Source organism: Orycteropus afer, unplaced genomic scaffold (assembly GCF_000298275.1).
Source record: "Orycteropus afer afer isolate SDZICR_OR568_19922 unplaced genomic scaffold, OryAfe1.0 scaffold00026, whole genome shotgun sequence".
Taxonomy (NCBI): Eukaryota; Metazoa; Chordata; class Mammalia; order Tubulidentata; family Orycteropodidae; genus Orycteropus; species Orycteropus afer.
This window is the reverse complement of record NW_006921613.1, coordinates 18,398,612-18,419,931: the sequence shown is the minus strand read 5'-3', so window position 1 is coordinate 18,419,931 and position 21,320 is coordinate 18,398,612. Positions and strand designations below refer to the sequence as shown.

Below are 21,320 nucleotides of genomic sequence, written 5' to 3'. Positions count from 1 at the left end.
AGTTAAGGAAAGGTTTATATATTGGAGGACATTTTCTTTGTTGGTTACCAGGGGTGGGAGGGAAGGGGAGGGAATGCTGTTAGATAGATAGAGATAAATATTGATTTGGGTGAAGAGAAGGGCAATGTACCAAATGTGAGTGACCAATATGGCAGCACTGAGGATGAGAAAGACAGAGAGAGTTACATGGGCAGTACAAACAACAAATATGAACCCCTTTGTAAATACAATACTGAGTTGTTAATGAAAGCAAATATGGGTATAGGGACGGATAGATGGGTGAACAAGCTAAACAATTATGTATGTCTAAATGGAGAGTGTATCCAAGATCATATACAGGGTTGGCAGAAAATGGGCCTCTCGAAGAGTATGAAGGGATGGACACTGGGAGGAGGTAACTGTGGGGAGGAAGTGGGAGGGGAGCTGCTGCATTGTAAATTTTGGTCAATGACATGAGACAAAGTATATGTGAACTGCTGTATGAAAAGTGAATTTACTCTGTAAATCTTCACCCAAATCCTAATAAAAAAAAAAAAAAAAAAAAGAAAAAAAAAAAAAAAAAAAAAAAAGAAAAAAAAAAAAAAAAAAAAAGTAGATTGATTGCCAGGCCTTTCTTCTTAAGTGCCTTTGGGTAGATTCCAGCCTCCAACTTTTTTTTAACAGCCAGTGTATTAACCATTTACATCACCCTGGAACTCCCTACTATTACTAAAAACATTCTTTTCTGAGCTCTTTGTACTAACATTCCCCTTTCCTTCTTAAGAATGAAAGTATTTCATTTTCTCCAACAAATAGCCAGGACAACTGGCACATTTTAAAAATGGTTTCCTTTGTCCTTTAGGTATATGAATTTGTATTTTGTTACTTTTCTAATAGAACACTCTCTTACTTAAGCTTCTACTTCATATTATTGCTTTCCCATATTAAAACAATGTGCAAAGAAACACTGTAAAACAATTTATTTTAATAGCCTTTCAAGCTTATCTTTTAGTAATGCCTTGCTTTTGACAGTAGAGCGACCACTTTCCTATTAGAAAGAGCACTGCTCAAGAAATCCTAAAACCGGAGTTTTCAATTCACCTGTGGTACTAGCTAGCATTAAATATCCATTTATCCTCTCTCAGCCTTAATTTCTTTACTTACCCTGTTTTCCTTGATAAGTATCCCTAAATTCCTGAAATCCATACACTACTCAAACAGCTTGCTTTGTGTATCCTTACTCTTACAGAATATCCACATTTCCATTTCTTGTGCCTGTCAAGAGTTTTGATTCATTATGGATAATCTGTCATCAGAAGAAATACAGCTGAGGGCTCACCAGGTTACCGATGAGGTAAATGTTTTATTTGGAATAAGTAAGCAATTCTATGTTAGTTTCCATAGTGGGGTGATGAGAGGACCTTTTAGAAGATAATTTTGGCTTTTTCCTCCTACTTTATATCTAAGAATGCATTTGTACCATAGTCATTACTCGCTTTTTTTTTTTTTTTAATTCACCGAAACTGAATAAGTGAAAACAATCTATATGATTTTGTAGATGGTCATTACTTATCAGTTACTTGGAATTTTGAACTCTTAATATAGCAGAATTTTCTAATATCTGTATAGTATACCTAGATTTTTATTTTCCTTAAATTTTGTATGTATCCCATTCATAACACCTTCTAAATTTTCTGTTGGTAGGAAGATCTAAAGGTCACCTGGTAGAAAGAAAGAAACTATAGTTATAGTGTATTAGTTATAGTTAACTATAGTTATAGTATTTCAATTTTAATACATTTTATAAATTGAGATTAAATTCATGTAGCATGCAGTTAATTAACCATTTTAAAGTGTATAGTGCACTGGTATTTAATTTACTCACAATGTTGTACAACCACCAGCTCTTTCTAGTTTCAAAACCTTTTCATTACTTTATGAAAATACCCCGTACCCATTAAGTAATAACTCCTCATTTTGTACCCCCCCAGTCTCCTGATAACCTCTAATGTGCTCTGTTGCTATAGATGTGTTGCTGTAGGAATCATGCCATATGTGTATAACCTTTTATGTGTGACTTATTTCACTAAATATAATGTTCTTGAGGAGATGTACCCCACATTACTACTTTGTTATACTTTCTTTTTATGGCTGAATAGTATTCCATTGTATGTGTATACTTCATTTGTTTATCCATTTATCTACTGATGGATCTTTGTTTTATCTTAAAGGGAAGGGTGGGTTATTAGTTTTTAAAGAGAGGGGTAGGTTTCAAGTTTTTAAAAATGGAGTAGAATCGTAAATATGACCTGTGATCAGATTTTTGTTAAAAGACTCTCTCTCTCTCTCATTTCTTTTTCCTAGTCTCTGGAAAGCACACGGAGAATCCTAGGTTTAGCCATTGAGGTAAGACGTGTTTAATCATTGAGTTAAGTATAGAAACTGGATAGGGGAGAGATCCTGATAGCACTAGTTAGAATTGATGTTAAGAATCAGGAAGGAGGGTATTATATCATACGCTTTATGATTTGTTATCAGCAATTGCTATAATTGTCAAGTCAGGTATTAACGGCCCTTTTCTGTTTTTCCCTTCACAGTATGGAATATGACAGGGAACATCAGTTCACCATTTATGACTTAATTATTTCAGGGGAGTTAAAGTGTTAAAATGTGTTGTTTTAGGAATACTAGCTGTTTGTAGCTGTAATTCACTAAGAACTTGGATTTCTAAATGATTCTTGCTGTTTATCAGTCTTTGTATGTTTTATTTTGTTGTTCTATTGGCTTTTTTCCCTTCTTTTAGTCTCAGGATGCAGGAATCAAGACCATCACTATGCTGGATGAACAAGGGGGTGAGTTGAAGTCACTGGCAGAAACTCTTGATTTAACTTATGCAAAATACTCTATCACATTAACCACACAGAAAGTTCAGCCTTTGGGAATGTCTTCTATTTGCAAGACCAAACAGAAATATGTTTCTTTTCTTCTGATTTGAATTATATCATGTTCATAGCCTGTTTAGAGGGGTCAACAATGCCCATTTGTATGCCAAGTATGTGTTAGGCCAGCAGGGTACTGATTGTCTTATTGTGTGCATTTGGCTATATGCACATTAAACCAAACCAAACCAAATCAAACCCTCTGCTATCGAGTGGATTCTGACTCATGGTGACCCTCATTGGTTTTCCAAAGCAGTAAATCTCTATGAAAGTAGATTGCTCTTTTTTCCTTCTGTGGAGTGGCTGATGGGTTTGAACAGTCACCCTTCTCGTTAGACACCAGAGCTCCTTGAATACGCACATTAGACATTTGGATATTCTTATATTGGCCTCAAAGATCAGTTAAGCCCTAACACAAGTCTGGATTCTAGTGAGCTTGGAAACATCCAATTTGAATTTGCCATGAGTAATTTGGTCTAGTTTCTGTTAGTCTTGTGACAGTTCTCAGGTTTTGAGGCTATTTAATGATCATTGATATTGGGGACCTAGTCTGGTTAAGTGTACTTAACTCAGTTCTAAGAATAATCTCTCAACAAATCCTTCCATACTCCTGGTGTACAAATTTCTTAAGAACAAATCTTGCCACAATAAAAGAGGCTTGGTACTGTCAGAATAGTATGTCAAAGATTATTTACATGTTAAATAGCTTGCAGTTATCTTCTGGCTCTGATATATTCACTGCGATGAATCATTGGTTGATTTGAGGTTGAACTTTGCTGATCCATAATAGTATTTTAGATTGGTGTTATGAATGTAACACAAAATGTAACTTTTACAACTTACTCATAGAACAACTAAACCGTATAGAAGAAGGCATGGACCAAATAAATAAAGATATGAGAGAGGCAGAGAAGACTTTAACAGAGCTCAACAAGTGCTGTGGCCTTTGTGTCTGTCCATGTAATAGGTAAGTTGATAAATCAAGACCTTTTAAAATTATTTTTTAAATTAACTTCTTCTTTCTCTCTCACCATAGAAGCTCAGAAGTGTGACTTTGTTAAATACAGCTAAGATACTTCTCCTTTAGGGCAGATTGAGCTTTTCAAGTGTAAATGGACATGTTTGGTGAAAACTGGCTTACATTTGGGTAGCGTAGTGCCTAAGGCACTTGACTGCTAACCAGAAGGGTGGCGGTTCAAACCCACCAGCCACTCCTTGGAAGGAAGGTTGGGGAATCTACTTCCGTAGTGATCCTGTCTCCGAAATCCAAGGAAGGGTCACAGTGAGTCAGGTCCAACTCGATGGCACATAACAACAACAATACTTGGATTAAGTGCCCATTTCATTTTTTTATAAATACATGAAAAGGTTAGGAAATATAGTTCTGCATAATATAGAGCAGAATGGAATTCAGTGTCTTTTCCTTTCAAATGAAAAATAATAACAAAATAGATATTCTGTGCTAGGCACTTGAGGGATAGCCAAGGAGTAAAAGGATTTGGACCTTGTCTTAAAAATCTTACCAGGTGGTTGGATATATGAGAAAGAATAGCAAAAAATAAAAGATTATATGTAATCTAGTGTTAGATCATGTGATAAAGACTAAATCTAGGGGCACAGATGGAGAACATCCTATAGAAGAGATAAGGTTTGAATTGAGCTTTGAGGGATTAAAAGGATTTGTATAAATATGGAGGAACAGAGAGAGAGAAGAACCAGCATAAACAAAGATTAAGGAGGAGTTTGACATAGCTGAATGATTCAGATAGATGAGAAATGGAAAATAAGATATAGGTAGGTGATAGATGACCTTGAATGCCAGTCTAAGGAGTTGATGGAGTGGAGTGGAGTTTAAAATGCACACCAAGAGAATGGTTAAGAACCTCGTGTAATCTAGGCCTATGAGGCAGGATATTGTTAGATTAGAGGAAAGAGTAAGTCAAAGAAAATAAATTTTAAATCAAATGACTGTATATCAAATTCAAAGAAAGAAGACTCAAAAAAGACTGAAGATTTGGAGTCTCTTAGTAAACTAGGAGATGAAGAATATCACAGTGACAAAAATGGTAAGCTTGAAAAAGAAGAGGGAAAGGCTTTGGAGAGCGGGGGTAGACAGTGGTTCACGAAGGTTGCTTTAAATACAGTGCATGATGTAGTAGAGTCTTTAAGCTATTGGTATATAGTGTGACGTTATGCTTAACACAAGGAATTCATTTTTGTGGTGGCTCCACTGTGAATATTTAAGTTCTCCATGATGTTGACAATATTGAATGTATTCAAATCAAGATGAAGTTTAGACTGAGGCAGTTAACGATTATCTTCTCTTCTGTTAGAAAGAACTTACCTATTTTAAAAAGTAACTAACAAGATAACTGCTCTGAACTTTAATCTTAGTTGAAACAGTAATGTCTGGAGATTGAATGACTATCCTTAGTGCTGCAAAGTCATTTTTAAAGAGCTTTCTAATCATTAGTACTTCCAGTTGTCTCAGCTGGTCTGATAGATTAACCAAGAATGGCATGCAAAAATTTATAGACTCTCAGCACTTTTACTGCTCACAGGAGGTAGGATAGAGTACCTTTTGGTATATTGTCATACTTTCAGGTAAATTTTTTCATGTGACAGCATTTTCTGTGCCATTTTAACTAGAGAAAATACATTTAAGTTGCTTGTTGGTCAACTTTAGTGTTTATTTTGGGGCATGAGAAATTAAGATTTGACAGTGTTCTTCCTAGTTTTGTCCATTTTTCTAAGATAAGCTTGACCTATTAATATCTAAATTTACTGTCTGAAAGTCTGTATTTTAATAATAAGACTTGTAAATCAGGGTTTAGCAGATTACTTTAACCAAATAAGTTGTAAATAGTAAATAATTTGATTAAAACTCTTAGCTACATTTGAAAACTTACTTGATGTGCCTTTCTTCTGTGTTTCATGTTCCCTCTTGGAAAAGCACAGAGAAGAGAAAGTCTAGAAGAATGAGGAGGAGGAAGTCCTCTTTAAACCTAAAGCTGGATCACCTCTCAGTTAGGGGTTGATAAGCAGGAAGAACATTGAATCCTGAGGTGGTCTGATATAGAAAGTGGTCAGTGGAGCTACAGAAAGATTCATTTTTTCCCCTTTTATGTATTCCAGCCAATCATAGGCAAGATTTTCTTGGAAGATGGTTGGAGAAGAGAGTGTAATCCTAAAGCAGTCTTTAGCCTCTCACCTCAGTAGGTCAGGAGAAGGCATCCTTAACAGATGGAATGAGGGAGATTGCTAAAACAAACAGTTATTCCTAGAAGAGGATAGAGTGCTCTCTTGTCCTCAGCTCTCCCTCCTGTCATTCTTGCCAGTATGTTGCTCATTTTAATCTTATTTGCTAATCTCTTGTTCAGTTAGGCTGATCATGTAAGTCATGAGCTTCTCCAAGGCAGACACAGAGCCTTTGTATATAGCTAGTACTACTAATTGTAGTAAAAACAACCCAGGTTCACAGTCTCTTACCGGTAATTTAGAAATCTAAACAATTCTGAAAGCCAAAGTTTTGTTTCGTTTTTTTTTTTCTTTCCTTCCAATATTTGGTACCAGCTAAAGTGGCAAGGAGGCGGCATTTTCTGACTTCCTCTAACTACACAAGAGGAAGACAGAATCACTATTAGCATCCCAAGGCTTGCTCTTATGAGGCCAGACATGCTGCCATCCTCCAGCCCTCTTAACCAACTTTGACATCAACCGTCCCTCTTGCGACACCCGCTGCTTCTCTGCTGGGTTCTCTAATTCACTGCAGTGGCCAAACAGAACTCACAGATTATAGGGTTTATTAGGGAAGCAGCAGGCTACAATTCAAATTCAGGAATATGCTCAGGATACAGTTCTTTGGTCAGGACAGTCTCTCTTCTGCTGTGCCCTTACACGCACCTCTGTGGCCCTTGGCCTCTTGGCCTGGCCTCTACCTCTGTGGGCCAGGTAAGCCTGCTGCTCTGTCTTGTGACTCTTGGCTTCACTGCCTCCTTCTCTCAGTTGTGTATCTCTCTTAGCTGTGCATCTCTCTTTCAGCAGCATGTCTCTCTCAGCTGGCAGTCAGATATTTTTTTCTGCCTCTAGGAGGGCTCATTTTAAGTCTGTCAGTGGCAAAACTAACCAATCCCAACATCAGAATTCCACACACCTGAGAGAGCACAAACTTCCTGGAAGATTACTTTGAGTTGCTCATAGCAAATGGGAGTTACAAAGACTATGGCTGGAAAAGCCATACCATGTAATTTACTACACCACAGTGCCATTAATTCATTAAACTGTGAAATGTGACCTGAATGGAAACTATTTATAGTCTCTGTTTTTCAGTGTAAATATTAATTTGTTTCACTGCAGAAATGTTAATGTATTTGATTATGTGGTGCTGCTCAAAATGTCTGGCATCCCAGAATTTGGGATGAGGGTTATGGGCCTATATAATAATCTAAACTCTTTCCTGTCTAAGGACTTTACATATAATGTTAATATGAGATAGATTTTCTTATTATTACCATTTTGCATATGGTAAAACAGAGGGAGAAGAGGCTACATTAGTAAGTGGGAGAGCTGGAATTCAAAACCAGGCAGACTCAGAGCAGTAAGTCAAGAAAAAGAAATAAACATTATCTAGATCGTAAAGGAAGAAATAAAATCATCTCTGTTTGCAGATGATATGATCCCATATATAGAAAGTCCCAAAAAATCCACAAGAAAACTTAGAGTTAGTTGAGGAATTTAACAAAGTTACAGGGTACAAGGTCAACAAATGAAAATCAGTTGAATTTCTGTACACCAGCAATGAGAAATCTGACAGGGAACTAAGGGAAACAATTCAATTTACAACAGTATCTAAGAGAATAAAAATACCTAGGAATAAATCTAACAAATGATGTGAAGGATTTATACAATTAAATTTATAAAACACTGATTAAAGAGATTAAAGAAGATTTAAATAAATGGAAAAATGTTCATGTTCATGGATTGAAAGATTTAATATTATTACGATGTCAGTACTACCCTAAGAGATCTGTAGATTCAGTGTAGTCCTGATCAAAATCCAACAGCCTTCTTTACAAAAATGGAAAAACCAGTCTTCAGCTTTATATGGAATGGTTAAGAGGCCAGAAGAAGCCCCAAATAACTAAAGCAATGTTGAAAGAGAGGAATAAAATAGGACTCACACTTACTGATTTTAAAACATACTCTATAGCTGCAGTAATCAAACCGGCCAGGTACTGGTATGAAATTGACACACCCCAATGGAATGGAATTGAGGGTCCAGAAATAAACGCACACATTTATGGTCAATTGACTATTGACAAGGGTGCTAAGTCCGTTTGATGGGGAAAGAAGAGTGTCTTCAACAGTGGTGCTGCAAATTGGAGTCCCATGTGCAGAAAAGTGAAATAAGATCTATACCTCACATAATACACAAAAACAAATTTCAAATAGATTAAAGACTTTAATGTGTAAGCTAGAACCATAGAATTCTTTGAAGAAAAACAGGAGCAACACTGTCAGGCCTAGCTTTTAACAATGGATTGTTTAACATAACAAGCACAAATAGCAAAAGACAAAATAAACAGATAGGACTTCATTAAAGAAAAAAAAAATTTAACAAAAAAGTGAAAAGACAAGCCACTGATTGGAAGAATACCTTCAAAAACCATATATCCAACAATGTAATACCCAAAATATGTATAAAACTTTGACAACTTAATGACAAAAGAACAAGAAGAAGACAAACGGGCAAAGAACTTGAATAGACATTCCACCAAAGAAGACATTCAGATACCCACCAAACACGTGAAAAAATGCTCAGCATCATTAAGCATCAGAGAGATGCAAATAAAAATCATGATGAGATACCATTTCACTCCCACAAGGATGGCTAAGGTACAAAAACCTGAAAACAACAAATATTGATGAGGATGTGGGGAAACTGGAATCTACTTATTGCTGGTGGGAATGCAAAGTGGTACAGCCATTGTGGAAAAAACTAAAAGTACAACTGCCATATGATCCAGCAATTCCACGCCTAGGTATGTACCCAAAAGACTTGAAAGCAGAGACTCGGAGACTTGTACACCAATATTTCTTGCAGCACTATTGACAATGGGGAGCTCTGGTAGAATAGTGCCTAAGGCACTTGACTGCTAACCAGAAGGCTGGCAATTCAAACCCACGAGCCACTGCTTGGAAGGAAGGTTGGGCAATCTACTTCCATAATGATACTGCCTCGGAAACCCAAGGAGGGGTCACTATGAGTCGGGTCCGACTTGACAGCACATAACAACAACAACGTTGACAATAGCCAAAAAGATATAAACAACCTAAATTCCCAGCAGATGAATGAATAAATAAAATGTGGCACGTACATACAATGGAATACTACTCGGCCAGTAGGAGAAATAAAGTTTGATACATGCTGTGATAAGGATGCTGGAAGACATTATGCTGAGTGAAATGAGTCAATCACAAAAGGACAAACATTGATGACTCACATATAAAAAGATACGAGAAAGTAGAAGTATAGAGATTGTGCTTCTTTTCTACCTCCTAGTTCATTGTGTAATGTCTGGGGTCTTAAAAGCTTGTAAGAGGGCATCCAAAGCACAATAATTGGTCTCTATTCACCTGGAGCAACAGAGGAAGAAAGAGAGTCAGGAATAGGAGGAGGATATGGAATGTGTGGCCAGTTGCGTCCATGAACAATAATTATCTCGTTTGTCATAAGACCAAAAGAACTGGATGGTGCCCAGTTATCATTACTTAACATTTTGATCAAAGATTCTGTAGGAGAATCCTGATCAAAAGGAGGAAAATGCAGAACAGAATGTCAAATTGTAATGGACTCCAGATCTTCTGGCATCATGAAGGTTGGATGAACCCCTGAAACAGTTGCCCTGAGAGAATCTTTAAACCTTACACCAAAAATACCCTCTGAAGTCTTAAAACCAAGTAATAGTTTAGCTGAACTAGTGAAAAAAAAAAAAAATCTGTCTTGAGCATATTTCTCTTTTAAGAATTATCTATATGGGATCAAATTGACAACAGCCATTATAAAGATTAGATAGTACGTTAGGGGGCAATGAATTTATGTTAATGGGGGACGAACAACTCAGAAAAGAAAGGTAAGAATGGTTTCACAACTTGAAGAATATAATCAGTGTCACTGAATGGTACATGTAGAACCTGTTGAATTTGTGTATGTTTTTCTGTATATATTCTCAACAAGAAGAAAATAAAACTATGCCCCTCCCTGAAATAACTAAAAACGGGCAGACTACCTCCAGGCCCTTGCTTCTAACTATATATGCTATGTTGCTTGACTTTGGCAAGGAAACAATGAACCTGTTGTTAAATTTGTTGCTGTATAAGAAATGTTTTCAATAGATTTGTATTTTGAACTTTCTTTTGTTCATTAGGGTAGTTAATTGAAGCCAGGTCAGCAGATCTTTTTATTTTTTTTAATGAGACATGGAAATAGCTTTACTTAACAGAACTCTGTATTAGAAGGGAATTTTAACTGTAGCAAATTGTTTCTATAAGACTACTAAAATTTACTGACAGATTACCAGGATTAAACTTTTAAATTGTGAAGAAATGTAATTTTGTTAGGTTGCTGTAATTTGAATTCTCAAAGCAAAATAGATCCTTGTTTTTGACAATGACACTAATAAGCTGTAACTTTAATTGACAAGTGTTTTAAAAAATGAGACTTAAAATGAGAAGTCTCAGAATAAGTAATAAACTGCCTGATGCCCCAGTTTAACCATTTTTAGACATACATTCTTCTTTATTAACTTGTCTTTCTGAAGTCTGTGCTTATTATATCTACTGTAATTTGAGGAAAAATTGATGTTTCTGTAACACTTCCTAGGAAAGTTCAAAACTGATATTACAGGTTTTCTAGAATTCCAATATTTAATGATACCAAAGTATGAAAATTTAGCTCTTGGTGATTAAAATAAATTTTGAATTAAATTTCAGTCAACATCTGAGTTCCTTCTCCATTCTACTAAAAAGGTGAATACCATATATCTTTGGGCTCATCTGTTTTATTTATCATTACTCTATTTTTTGTGCCTTTCATGGTACCTGATACTTAGATACTCAACAAATACTTTTTGAATGAATAGCCTTGAGAAATTTGTTGACTTAATGGGAGAGTTAGACATGTAAACAGATTTTTTAAAATTACAGTGTAAATAAATTACATAATAGAAGTAATTAAGAAAAATCTGTAATCTGAAAGAAAGAATGACTGGCTAGGAAGTAAGGAAATTGCACCACTTCTCCATTAATGTTTACTTTATCTTCTCATTTGCATTCATAATTATAGGAAAGAGTGTCATAACCCAAATGTTCTTTGGAAAAATGAAATGGACTCTGGCTTAAATATTTCTTTTTCTTGTGTTTTTCTTTTTATCTAGATTCTCAGATGTTGGTTGTTTCTATGAAACCAGGCAGGAATTTAAATGCATTTGTTTTTAAAACTTTAAACTGCTTTTGTTCTATTTTGTTGGCATTTACTATTTTCTGCATTTCATTCTCTCACCTAATTTCTTCCTTTCTAATCTGCTTACTAAAAATGAAGACTTAACATCAGAAGCTGGGCTCGGTAACTGATCAAAGGGAACTTTAAGATGCTGTCTTGTGGCGCAGTTTGGGCTGTTAACCTACCATCAAAAGGTGATGCTTCAGATGGTTTCTCTGTGCATGTGCATGGATTTTGTGAATTGTGGAGATTATCTTAACATCTGTGCTGTGGTGTGTAATGTAAAGTGAATTTATTCTTGATGGCTATTTTTTGCCAAAAGATGGATTTGACGAAAGGATCTTAACTTACAATGTTGACTAATGGCTCTGATAACTAAGCTTTTGCTAAATAATAAATAACATTTAAGATTATCAAAATAACAACTCTTCTGGTTTCCTAAGAAGTTTTATATAGAGTGTTACTGCAGTCTAATTCTGATCAAAAGTAAGGGAATTCAGGACAAATGAATCTCTTTCTTCAATGGATCCACTTTGATTTCAGCAACCTGTTTTATGTTTTTTCTGTTAAGTTTCCCTACTCCCTTCTGGTTCCAGAGTCAGGATTTCCTCTGATAAAGTGTCATTTCTAATGATCTGGAGTGCCCATGAGTTAGTCTACTACCAAATATAGGAATTAATTGCCAGTCTAGTCATCTTAAATCCTATTTAGAGCAAGGCAGGAGACCATTTTAAAAGTTGCCATATCTAATAATTTATTTTGTAAAATAAAATCTTCCTTCTTTACATGTGCTACAATCAGTTCTATAATTCCTATTATGTCATGTGTTAGCTTATTTTGATTTCATACTGAATTAATATGGAGCTACCTGATCTTAATTTTTGGTAATATGTATACCTACAGACAGAACTGTTAACTGAGAATCACTTTGAGGTTGAAGCCAGTGAATCAAAATATTTCTACAGTGCTTTTTTTTTTTTTAATTGTGATTTGGGTGAAAGTTTACAGAGCAAATTCACTTTCCATACAGCACTTCACATACACTTGTCTCATGACATTGACTACAATTTAGCACAATGCAGCAGCTTCCCTCCCACTTTCTCCCTGTTACCTCTTCCCTGTGTCCTTCGTTCCATGCACTCCTGCCCCCTGACCTGTCTCCCTGTGCATACACCGCCCTTTTATTCTCCCATGATTGTTCTCTCCAAGGAGCGTATTTACCTAGTTATACAGTGCTTTACAAAGCAATTTTACATCTGTTAGTAACAAACTTCACAGCCCTGTGAAGCATATGTACTGTTACTGTCATTTTAGCCTTTACATCTAAGAAAAGGGATACTCTGAAGTTTGCTTAAGATTCTACAGCTACCGAATGATAGTTCTAGTATTAGGTTCAGGTCATTTTATTCTAAATCTTGCAGCTTTTTAAAATTCCAGTGTGTCCCTTTGCTTCCTCCGGATTAATTCCTGTGCCTTTTAACAGGTCCCAACCTGTAGAAATAGTAAGACTACCAAATAGCCTAAAATAGCCTGGAATTGAATGTACTCCTATGACTTCCAGCAAAAAAATAGATAGACATAAGGTGAATATTTACACCAGGTAGGTACACTCCTTAGAACAGTCTATCATGGGAGAAGAGAAGGACAGTATTTGCACAGGGAGATAGCTCAGAGGGCAGGAATGCCTAGGAAAGAAGGACACAGGGAAAAGGTAACCACAGGAAGGAAGTGGGAAGAGTGCTATTACATTATGGGGATTATGGTCAATGTCATGAAACAAAATGTATATGATCTATTATATGGAAAATGAATTTGCTCTGTAAACTTTCACCCAAATCACAAACACACACAAAAATAACTGAAAATATTCCTTCTACAGGATGCTGGAAATCCCTTAGGACAGTGTTTCTCTCCCTTGGTGGGTCGCTACTGCACCTATGAAATTCATATAAAACAGCAAAAGATTCCCAGGCTCCACTTCATACATACTCTGAAGCAGAATTTTCACAGTATAACCTGTGCAACTCTTATGTTCAGAAACACTGAGGTTGCTTTGGTGCTCAGTCAGGTTTCAGAAATACTACCTTTAGAGCATGTATGATCCTTTGAAAGGAAGATAAATTAGATTAAAACCATTATTACTACCTTTTTTTTTTTTTTTTAAAACATTTTTACTTTACGTGTTTAAGTGGGCAGCTACCTGACAATGTCTTGAATATAGGTAACTATCAAGGGTGTGGGGAAGATCCTGGAGTTACCCCTTGAGTCATCCCTGGAATTTTCAGTGAGGGAAGCATCAGGTCTTGAGCAACTATAAGGCATTGCCTGGAGTGGAGGTGCTAAAAAGCGACATGGAGCTATCTCGAGGTTGAAGATTATGTAAAATTAAATTAACAGCATTAAAAAAAATCACGTCTTCATAAACCTGCAGAACACATCAGAACTGCATGGGGGAAAAGAATAGTGCAGTTTGTCATGACCAATTTGAAGGTAAACATGACTAACCCGGTACAAAGCTGTAAAAAAAAAAAATCCAGAGTCTGCTTTTTGTGCTTTTTTCTCTTTGATGTTAGAAGAACGTCATCAAAGATCCAGTCCTCTTACAGAGAAGAGGGTTTGGTCACCAGTCCTGGATTCTTTGTCTATATACTATGCTTTAACTGAAACTCATTTACGTTATGTTAATTCATTTGCACTTTTTGCCACTTATGTCTCATTGTGGAAAGAAGAATTCTTAAACGTTTAGGGAATTTCAACTCTTACCTCTTAAGGTTATAACAGAAGGAGGTTGGTAGACCAGAACCCACAAATCCTGTTCTCTTTCTCAAGGAATGTAGTGTCTTATTATTTTGTGACACTAATTCCCATCTATACCTCTCCTACATTTTCCCCAATCTGACATCCTGAAAACAGTTTTGTCCCATTACTTCTATTAATAATTGTAGTTATTAAGTTTCTGACAAACAAATACATTGTTTATTTTATGTACTGTTAACTCTGTTTTAGAATTTCCCCTGGACCTGTCTTAACATTAACAGAGTCCTTATCACCAAACTGATAGATAATTATCGTATGGAAATATGCATTTTAATATGTACATATATATGTATATATATTCCACATTTTTCTAGGAAGGATTTAACATAATAATTAGTTACTAAAGCAATTATCATAAATAGGAAATACAATGGTAAGAACTGCAAGTGGAACCAAGAAAGGCATAATGAGAGCTAAGTAGCTCTTCAGTGTTCCTAGATTTGTTGGCCTTTTAACTGCCTGCCTCTTAAAAAAAATAGAAGTTACACTTGTCCTATAACATGATTAAGATCTAATTCTAACTTGGTCAAAAATGAATCTTGAGAGGTTCATTAAATAGGAAGTTGCCACTGTTCTCACATAACCTGTCCTCTGCCTTTTGAAACTTCATCATTAACAGACAGCTTACAATAAGTAGGAGGTCAACATTATAGCCATATACAACTTCATTTTGTTTATAGAAAAGTACAAACTAATACTATATGAAGGAAGCCTAACTAACTATACCTAGCCAAATATTAATAAAGGTTTTCTGTCACTTTTTTTGTACTAGCCATTTAAAAGTCACTTTCCTGGGCTCTTTTTCTTACATTTGTACTAGTTTGGGTAGTAAATTTCATGGTAAAATTTGGGCTTTGGCCGATTGAAGCGTATGCTTTATTTTTAAAAAGTTTAGATTTAGTAGGTTTGTTTTCTTTTTTCAAGTGGAGAAGAGAAGTAAACTCTTAAATGAAAAAAGCCCTAAACCAAATTTGAGAGCAGTATAGCTGGTAGTGTAGTGCCTAAGGCACTTGATTGCTAACCAGAAGGCTGGCTGTTCAAGCCCACCAGCCACTCCTTGGAAGGAAGGTTGGGCAATCTACTTCCGGGGTGATAACGCCTTGGAAACCCAAGGAGGGGTCGTTGTGAGACGGTTCGATTTGAAGGTGCTTAACAACAACAACATAGCCAAGGCAGTTATTCATCAGCTGACTAGAAATTAGAAATATTCATGTCTCTCTCTCATGATGCCTGTTTGTTTTAAGGAACCCTTAGTTAAAATATAAGGAGCTCTGGTGGCACAGTGGTTAAGGCATTTAGCTGCTAACCAAAAGGTTGATGATTTGAACCCACCAGCTACTCTGCAGGAGAAAGTTCTGCTTCTGTAAAGTTTTGTAACCTTGGAAACCCATAGTTCTACTCTGTACTGTAGGGCCGCTGTGAGTCAGGGTTGACTTGGTGGCAGTGGGCTTTGTTTTGTTTTTTGTTAAAATGTAATGTAAAATTTTAACTTAGAAAATTGGTTAACTGGAACTATTCTGGTTCAGGGAATTCTGGTGGCATAGTGCCTAAGACATGTGACTGCTAACTGGAAGGCTGGTAGTTCAAACTTGCCAGCCACTCCTTGAAAAGAAAACTGGGCAATCTACTTCCATAGAGATACTGCTTCAGAAACCCAAGGAGGGGTTGCTATAAGTCGCAATTGACTCGACAGTAGTGAGTTTGGTTTTTGGTTTATTCTGCTTCAAGTGAGAGTGGGTAGCTGGAGTCTAAGTATTACCCATTCATGCTTTTTATTCTTCCATCCCTCATCAACCTCTGTGATAATTCCAATGAACCTCTTAAGGCATCCTGGAATATCTTCCCTAGGGGACTTTTTCCTAGTGTCTGTCTCTTTCTGGAGGGTGCCAGAGGCTAAGGAAACCTGATATAATCAAATAATTACATTTTGCTACTTTGTTAACAGGGTAGGGAAAATTGGGTAAAAGAGTTATCTGAACCTTTAAAAATTTTTTTTTTTACTATCAGTGGGTTTTATAGTTCATTTTTTTCCTATCCCATATTTCATGGAGAATAGTATAGGTAATTTACCATATATTTATGCAAATAACACATGCATTATACAGTTTGTTACAAACTGCATCCCCTTCATATTGGCTTCCTATGAATGCTGTGTGTTACAAGTGTGTTTGCATTATTTCCATGGACGCTTTATATGTGGGAAAATGCAGTAGATCTATCCATATGCATCTTTTCTGCTAAGAGTTCTAGGGCCATCTTCAGATAACAAGCACTAATAATTACAACTCTTCTGCTTTTTGGTATTTCTTTATACTCCTGATTCATATATAGGACGAAGAACTTTGAGTCTGGTAAGGCCTATAAGGCAACATGGGGAGATGGTGGAGACAACTCGCCTAACAACATAGTATCTAAGCAGCCAGGCCGTGTGACAAATGGCCAGTCTCAACAAGCAGCCGCAGGAGCAGCCAGTGGTGGATACATTAAACGGTAGGCCAGCTGTTCTGATATTTTCACCTGCTTTCCTAAATTAATGATTCACTCGGAAGATTGGATATAGAAGCTCTGGTAGCATAGTGCCTAAGGCACTTGACTACTGACCAGAAGGCTAGTGATTCAAACCCACCAGCCACTCCTTGGAAGGAAGATGGGGCAATCTACTTCCGTAGTGATACTGCCTCAGAAACCCAAGGAGGGGTCGCTATGAGTGGGGTCCAACTTGACAGCACATAACAACAATAACAACATACATGAACTATAACTCATCAATTAGAAATAGCATTTTATTCCATTAAAAAAAAGTACATTTTAAAGTTTGCCTTTTGAGAGAGTATATTTACAGTGGTTATTGTTGCTCTTAGATGATAGGATTAATTTTCTTCCTGTTTTTTAGTACTTTCCAAATTATTGGCATAAGCGTGTTTTAGTTCTATAAACAGGAAAAAAATAACTTTAAAATATATCATCTAGAATAGGGGTCAGCCAAAGTTGTCTGTAATGGGCCAGGTAGTAAATACTTCAGACTTTGCAAGCCATAAACTACTCTGTTGCAACCACTCAACTCTTTTGTGGGGCAGAAGCAGTTGTATAGACATTGTAAAATTAATATGTGTGACTATGTTCCAATAAAACTTTATTTACAAAAGCTGGCAGCATACAGATTTGGTCCTTGGGCCATACTTTTCCAACATCTGTTTTATAGCAGTGCTTCTTAAACTTACATGTGCCTCAGAATCAGATTCCTAGATTCTACTTTGAGCGTCTGATTCAGTAGATGCAGGGTAGAGTGTGAGGATTAGCATATCTACCACTAACATAAAAAAGTAGCTGACATGATAAGTGATGCAACTGGTTTGCCACTGGATGCTAACCTGAAGCTTGATAGTTACAACTCACCTAGTGTCACTAAAGAAGAAGGCCTAGAGAACTGCTTGTATAAAGATTGCAGCCAAGAAAACTTTCTGGTTTTCTTGTAACATACAGAATTTTCGTGAGTTGTGGTCTGACAATTGTGGCAGTTAAAACAGAAAAAAAAAAATTCAACATTTTCTTTTTGCTATAATACATATAAATTTAATATGTCTAAATTAGACTTTTTTTCTCATACCCTCCTCCCAACCAGTTCCTCTAGTTTTCTCATTTCAATAAATAATATCGCTCTTCATCTGTTTGCTCAGACCAGATTCCTTGGATTCATTAAAAAATTTAAACCAGTTAATATCTCTTCTCTCACTGAAATCTCTATTTGTTTTCCATGATATTTAGGGTAAAAGTCAAAGTCATTACTAGGGTTTATAAAACCTTGTCTCTTCTGGCCCTTGCCTGTATTTCTGTCATTTCTCTTCACTCTCTGATTGTCTCTCAATCTAGCAACAGTGTTCTTCTTGCTTTGAATAGTATAAACCAAGCTAATTTCTTCTTCAGATACTTTGTGCTTGCTATTTTCTCTTTTTGGAAACTTCTTAAGATCTCCACCTATTTCACTGCCTAACTTCTTTTACGTTTTTGTTTGTATGCCAGCTCCTCAGATAGGCCTCAGATATTCCAGGATGCCTGTTGAGGTCACTCAATATGAAGTAGTGACTACCCTCCCACCACATGTTGTAGATATTTATCCCCTTATCCTCCTTTTCACTTCTTAAAAGCACTTACTACTGTTTGGAATATATTGTGTATTTACTTGTTTGTGGTCTGTAAAAAAAGAAAAGAAAAAAAGTAGCTGATGTTGAAAAGTGTTGGGAGCCATTTTGAACATCTGGTTACTTATTTTTATGAAAACTAAATCCAGACTTAGACCCTTTATAACTCACTGAATTTATTGTCTTTTTGTGATAGTATAACTAATGATGCCAGAGAAGATGAAATGGAGGAGAACTTGACTCAGGTGGGCAGTATCCTGGGAAATCTAAAAAACATGGCCCTGGACATGGGCAATGAAATTGAGTCTCAAAATCGACAAATAGAACGGATCACAGAAAAGGTGAACACTTCTTTATTGACACAGGAGAATGAGACATTTAGTCTAGTGTTTTAGTACTTGCCGTCTGTGCTAGTATAGGGTAAAAACAGTATAAAGTTAAGATCCTGTCTGTGTAAGTCTTAATGGTTTTGATGAAGTGGCAGTTCTAGCACTTTGAAAACAATAACCAAGTCCTCTCTTCATTGCTGAGAATAGTTCATTCATTTTAAAACCGGTCTTGAAATGAAGTGCTTGTACTTAAACTTTCATATATGAAGTTTAGAATTTAACCTTTGAATAGTCTTTTTTTTCTCCCCTGAACAAAGCAAGTTGTCTTTTTCATTTTTGCTTTATCTAATAACAAAATAGGAGTCTCTGGGTGGTGCAAAAGGGGCCCTGATGGCGCAGTGGTTGAAGTGCTTGGCTGCCAAAATGTCAGCAGTTCAAACCTATCAGTGGCTCTATAGGAGAAACGTGAGGCATTCTGCTTCCTTAAAAATTTACAGCCTTGGAAAACCTATGGGGCAGTTCTGCTCTGTCATATAGGGTGATGATGAGTCAGAATGGACTAGATGGAAGGAAACCTCTTTGGTTTTTTGGGGGTGGTGCAAATGGTTAAGTGCTTGACTACTAGCCAAAAGGTGGTTTGAATCTGCCCAGAAACACCTTGGAAGACAGGACTAGTGATCTGCTTCTGAAAGGTTACAGCCTTGAAAAGTCTATAGTGCAGTTCTACTCTGCATTCTTGGGTTGTCATAAGTTGGAATTGACTCAAAAGCAACTAACAATAGTAACAAATGAGTTAAGTTCCTAAATCCTTGTCCCATGGAATAGTAGGTGAAAATCAGCCCTGCAGTTATACAGAATGGTTCTTGTGCAGTGGATACACAAAATAAACTTCTATAAGAAAAGGGAAAGTATGATTAATTTTTTTTAACTGCACGATACTGAAAGTGAAATTGTTTTGTGTTTGGATTTATTACATTTAAAAGTCATTTTAAAAAAAATTTTTATTGTGAAATTTTTATGGTGAAAGTTTACAGAGCAAATTCATTTTCCATGCAGCAGTTGACACACTTTGTCTTACGACATTGACTGCAGTTTCACACAATGCAACAGCTCTCTTCCCACTTCCTCCCCATAGTTACTTCTTCCCTGTGTCCTTCCCTCTCATGCACTCCTGCCCCCCTGAGCTGTCTCCCTGTACATACATAGCCCTTCTATTCTCCCATGATTGATCTCTCCAAGGAGTGTATCTACCTAATGCATCTAAAAGCCATTCTTACTGTAACGTCATTAAAATCTCAGTGTACTTTAAAGAATGGGGTGAATCTTTGAGCTCAGAACTATAGCCTGGGTTTAGGCTACATATTACCAGTCATTTTAATTCACATATTGATGTGGGTGGTAACACATCTGTTCTCAAGATCTTTGGGAAGGTTATTTCAGTATTCCTGGATTGGACCTAGGATAGTTTGGATAAGATTCTATGACTCAGTACAGAGGATGCCCACAAGGTTCAGATCTATAGCAGAAAGCATATTCTCGTATTTCATTGTGCCTAAAATTCCATTAATTATAAGATACATCCCAGTTTTAGAGATGTTAAACTATGAAAAAATGTTTTAGGATTGATAAATACTAGCAAGTTCCTCTTTATACTTTTATTATATTTATACACCAGGATTTTTTCAAATGAATTCCATACTCTGTCACCTCTTGTCCAAAATGAGTTTTGTAATGTGACTTCAAGTGTTTCTTGAATTTTTTATTTAGGTGTCAATTACTCCAAGTGTGTAAAATTTAACTTTTATTAGAGTGACTTATCTTGTGAAGTAATGCTGATATCTTTTTTTTTTTCTCTCCCCAGGCTGATACCAACAAAGATCGTATTGACATTGCCAATGCCAGAGCAAAGAAACTCATTGACAGCTAAAGCTACTGCTGTACTTTATCATTTATTTCCTTCGCTCCTCCTTCAGATCATTATCTTTTCAGAGTTTGAAATTTTGGTCCCATACTCTTCTAATCGGGAGATAATGTGGAAGAAGCGCCAGAGGACAAAAGCCCTCTTAAGTTTTTATTTCTTTTTCCTTTGAGGGCAGAGCTGCTCAGCCTTCCTCCTGGTATTTTTTCCATCAGTTCATATTCTTAGATTGGTTTTCATACATCATATATAGTCTCATTTTTCTATCTTCCTTGCTTACTTTAGCAGGTTCTTTTGCTTTCAAGATTTGAAAGCATTGCCAAAGATACCCTTGAAGAAGAAAGCTGTAGAGTTGTTTGAGGTGAAAGAGGGGAGGGTTAGGGATGTTACCTCAGTAAAATCCTGCAGGCTCCTAGCAAGGAGTTACATAGCCACAGTAAAGGTATAGTTGGGTTTAGTTTTTAATTCAAGTTGCAGTTTCTGCCACTTTAGTCTAAAGCTTGTTTATACACAATATTTTTGTTATATGTCACAACCTTGCAACCTCTTCTCCTAAAAGAGGAATAGAATGAGTTTTCTTAAAGTGAGCTTAATTTCTCAACTCTTAGTGATTAATATATGTACATAGATTCTGTGATTCCCTCTCATATGATACCATTCAGGAACACTTTGTATTAACAAATGGCTTTTTATTTGCAT

At 36.2% G+C, this 21,320-nt stretch overlaps 1 protein-coding gene across 1 annotated transcript; it reads left to right on the top strand.

Annotated features, from left to right (window-relative positions):
* Nucleotides 1–1,276: 1,276 nt before the first annotated feature.
* SNAP23 (synaptosome associated protein 23) lies at nt 1,277–20,630 on the top strand. The gene is made up of 7 exons (XM_007935275.2): nt 1,277–1,333; nt 2,344–2,385; nt 2,783–2,831; nt 3,768–3,885; nt 16,567–16,725; nt 18,571–18,715; nt 20,565–20,630. Exons 1-7 carry the CDS (start codon nt 1,277–1,279, stop codon nt 20,628–20,630), a joined length of 636 nt encoding a protein of 211 aa, XP_007933466.1.
* The last annotated feature ends 690 nt before the right edge of the window (nt 20,631–21,320 follow it).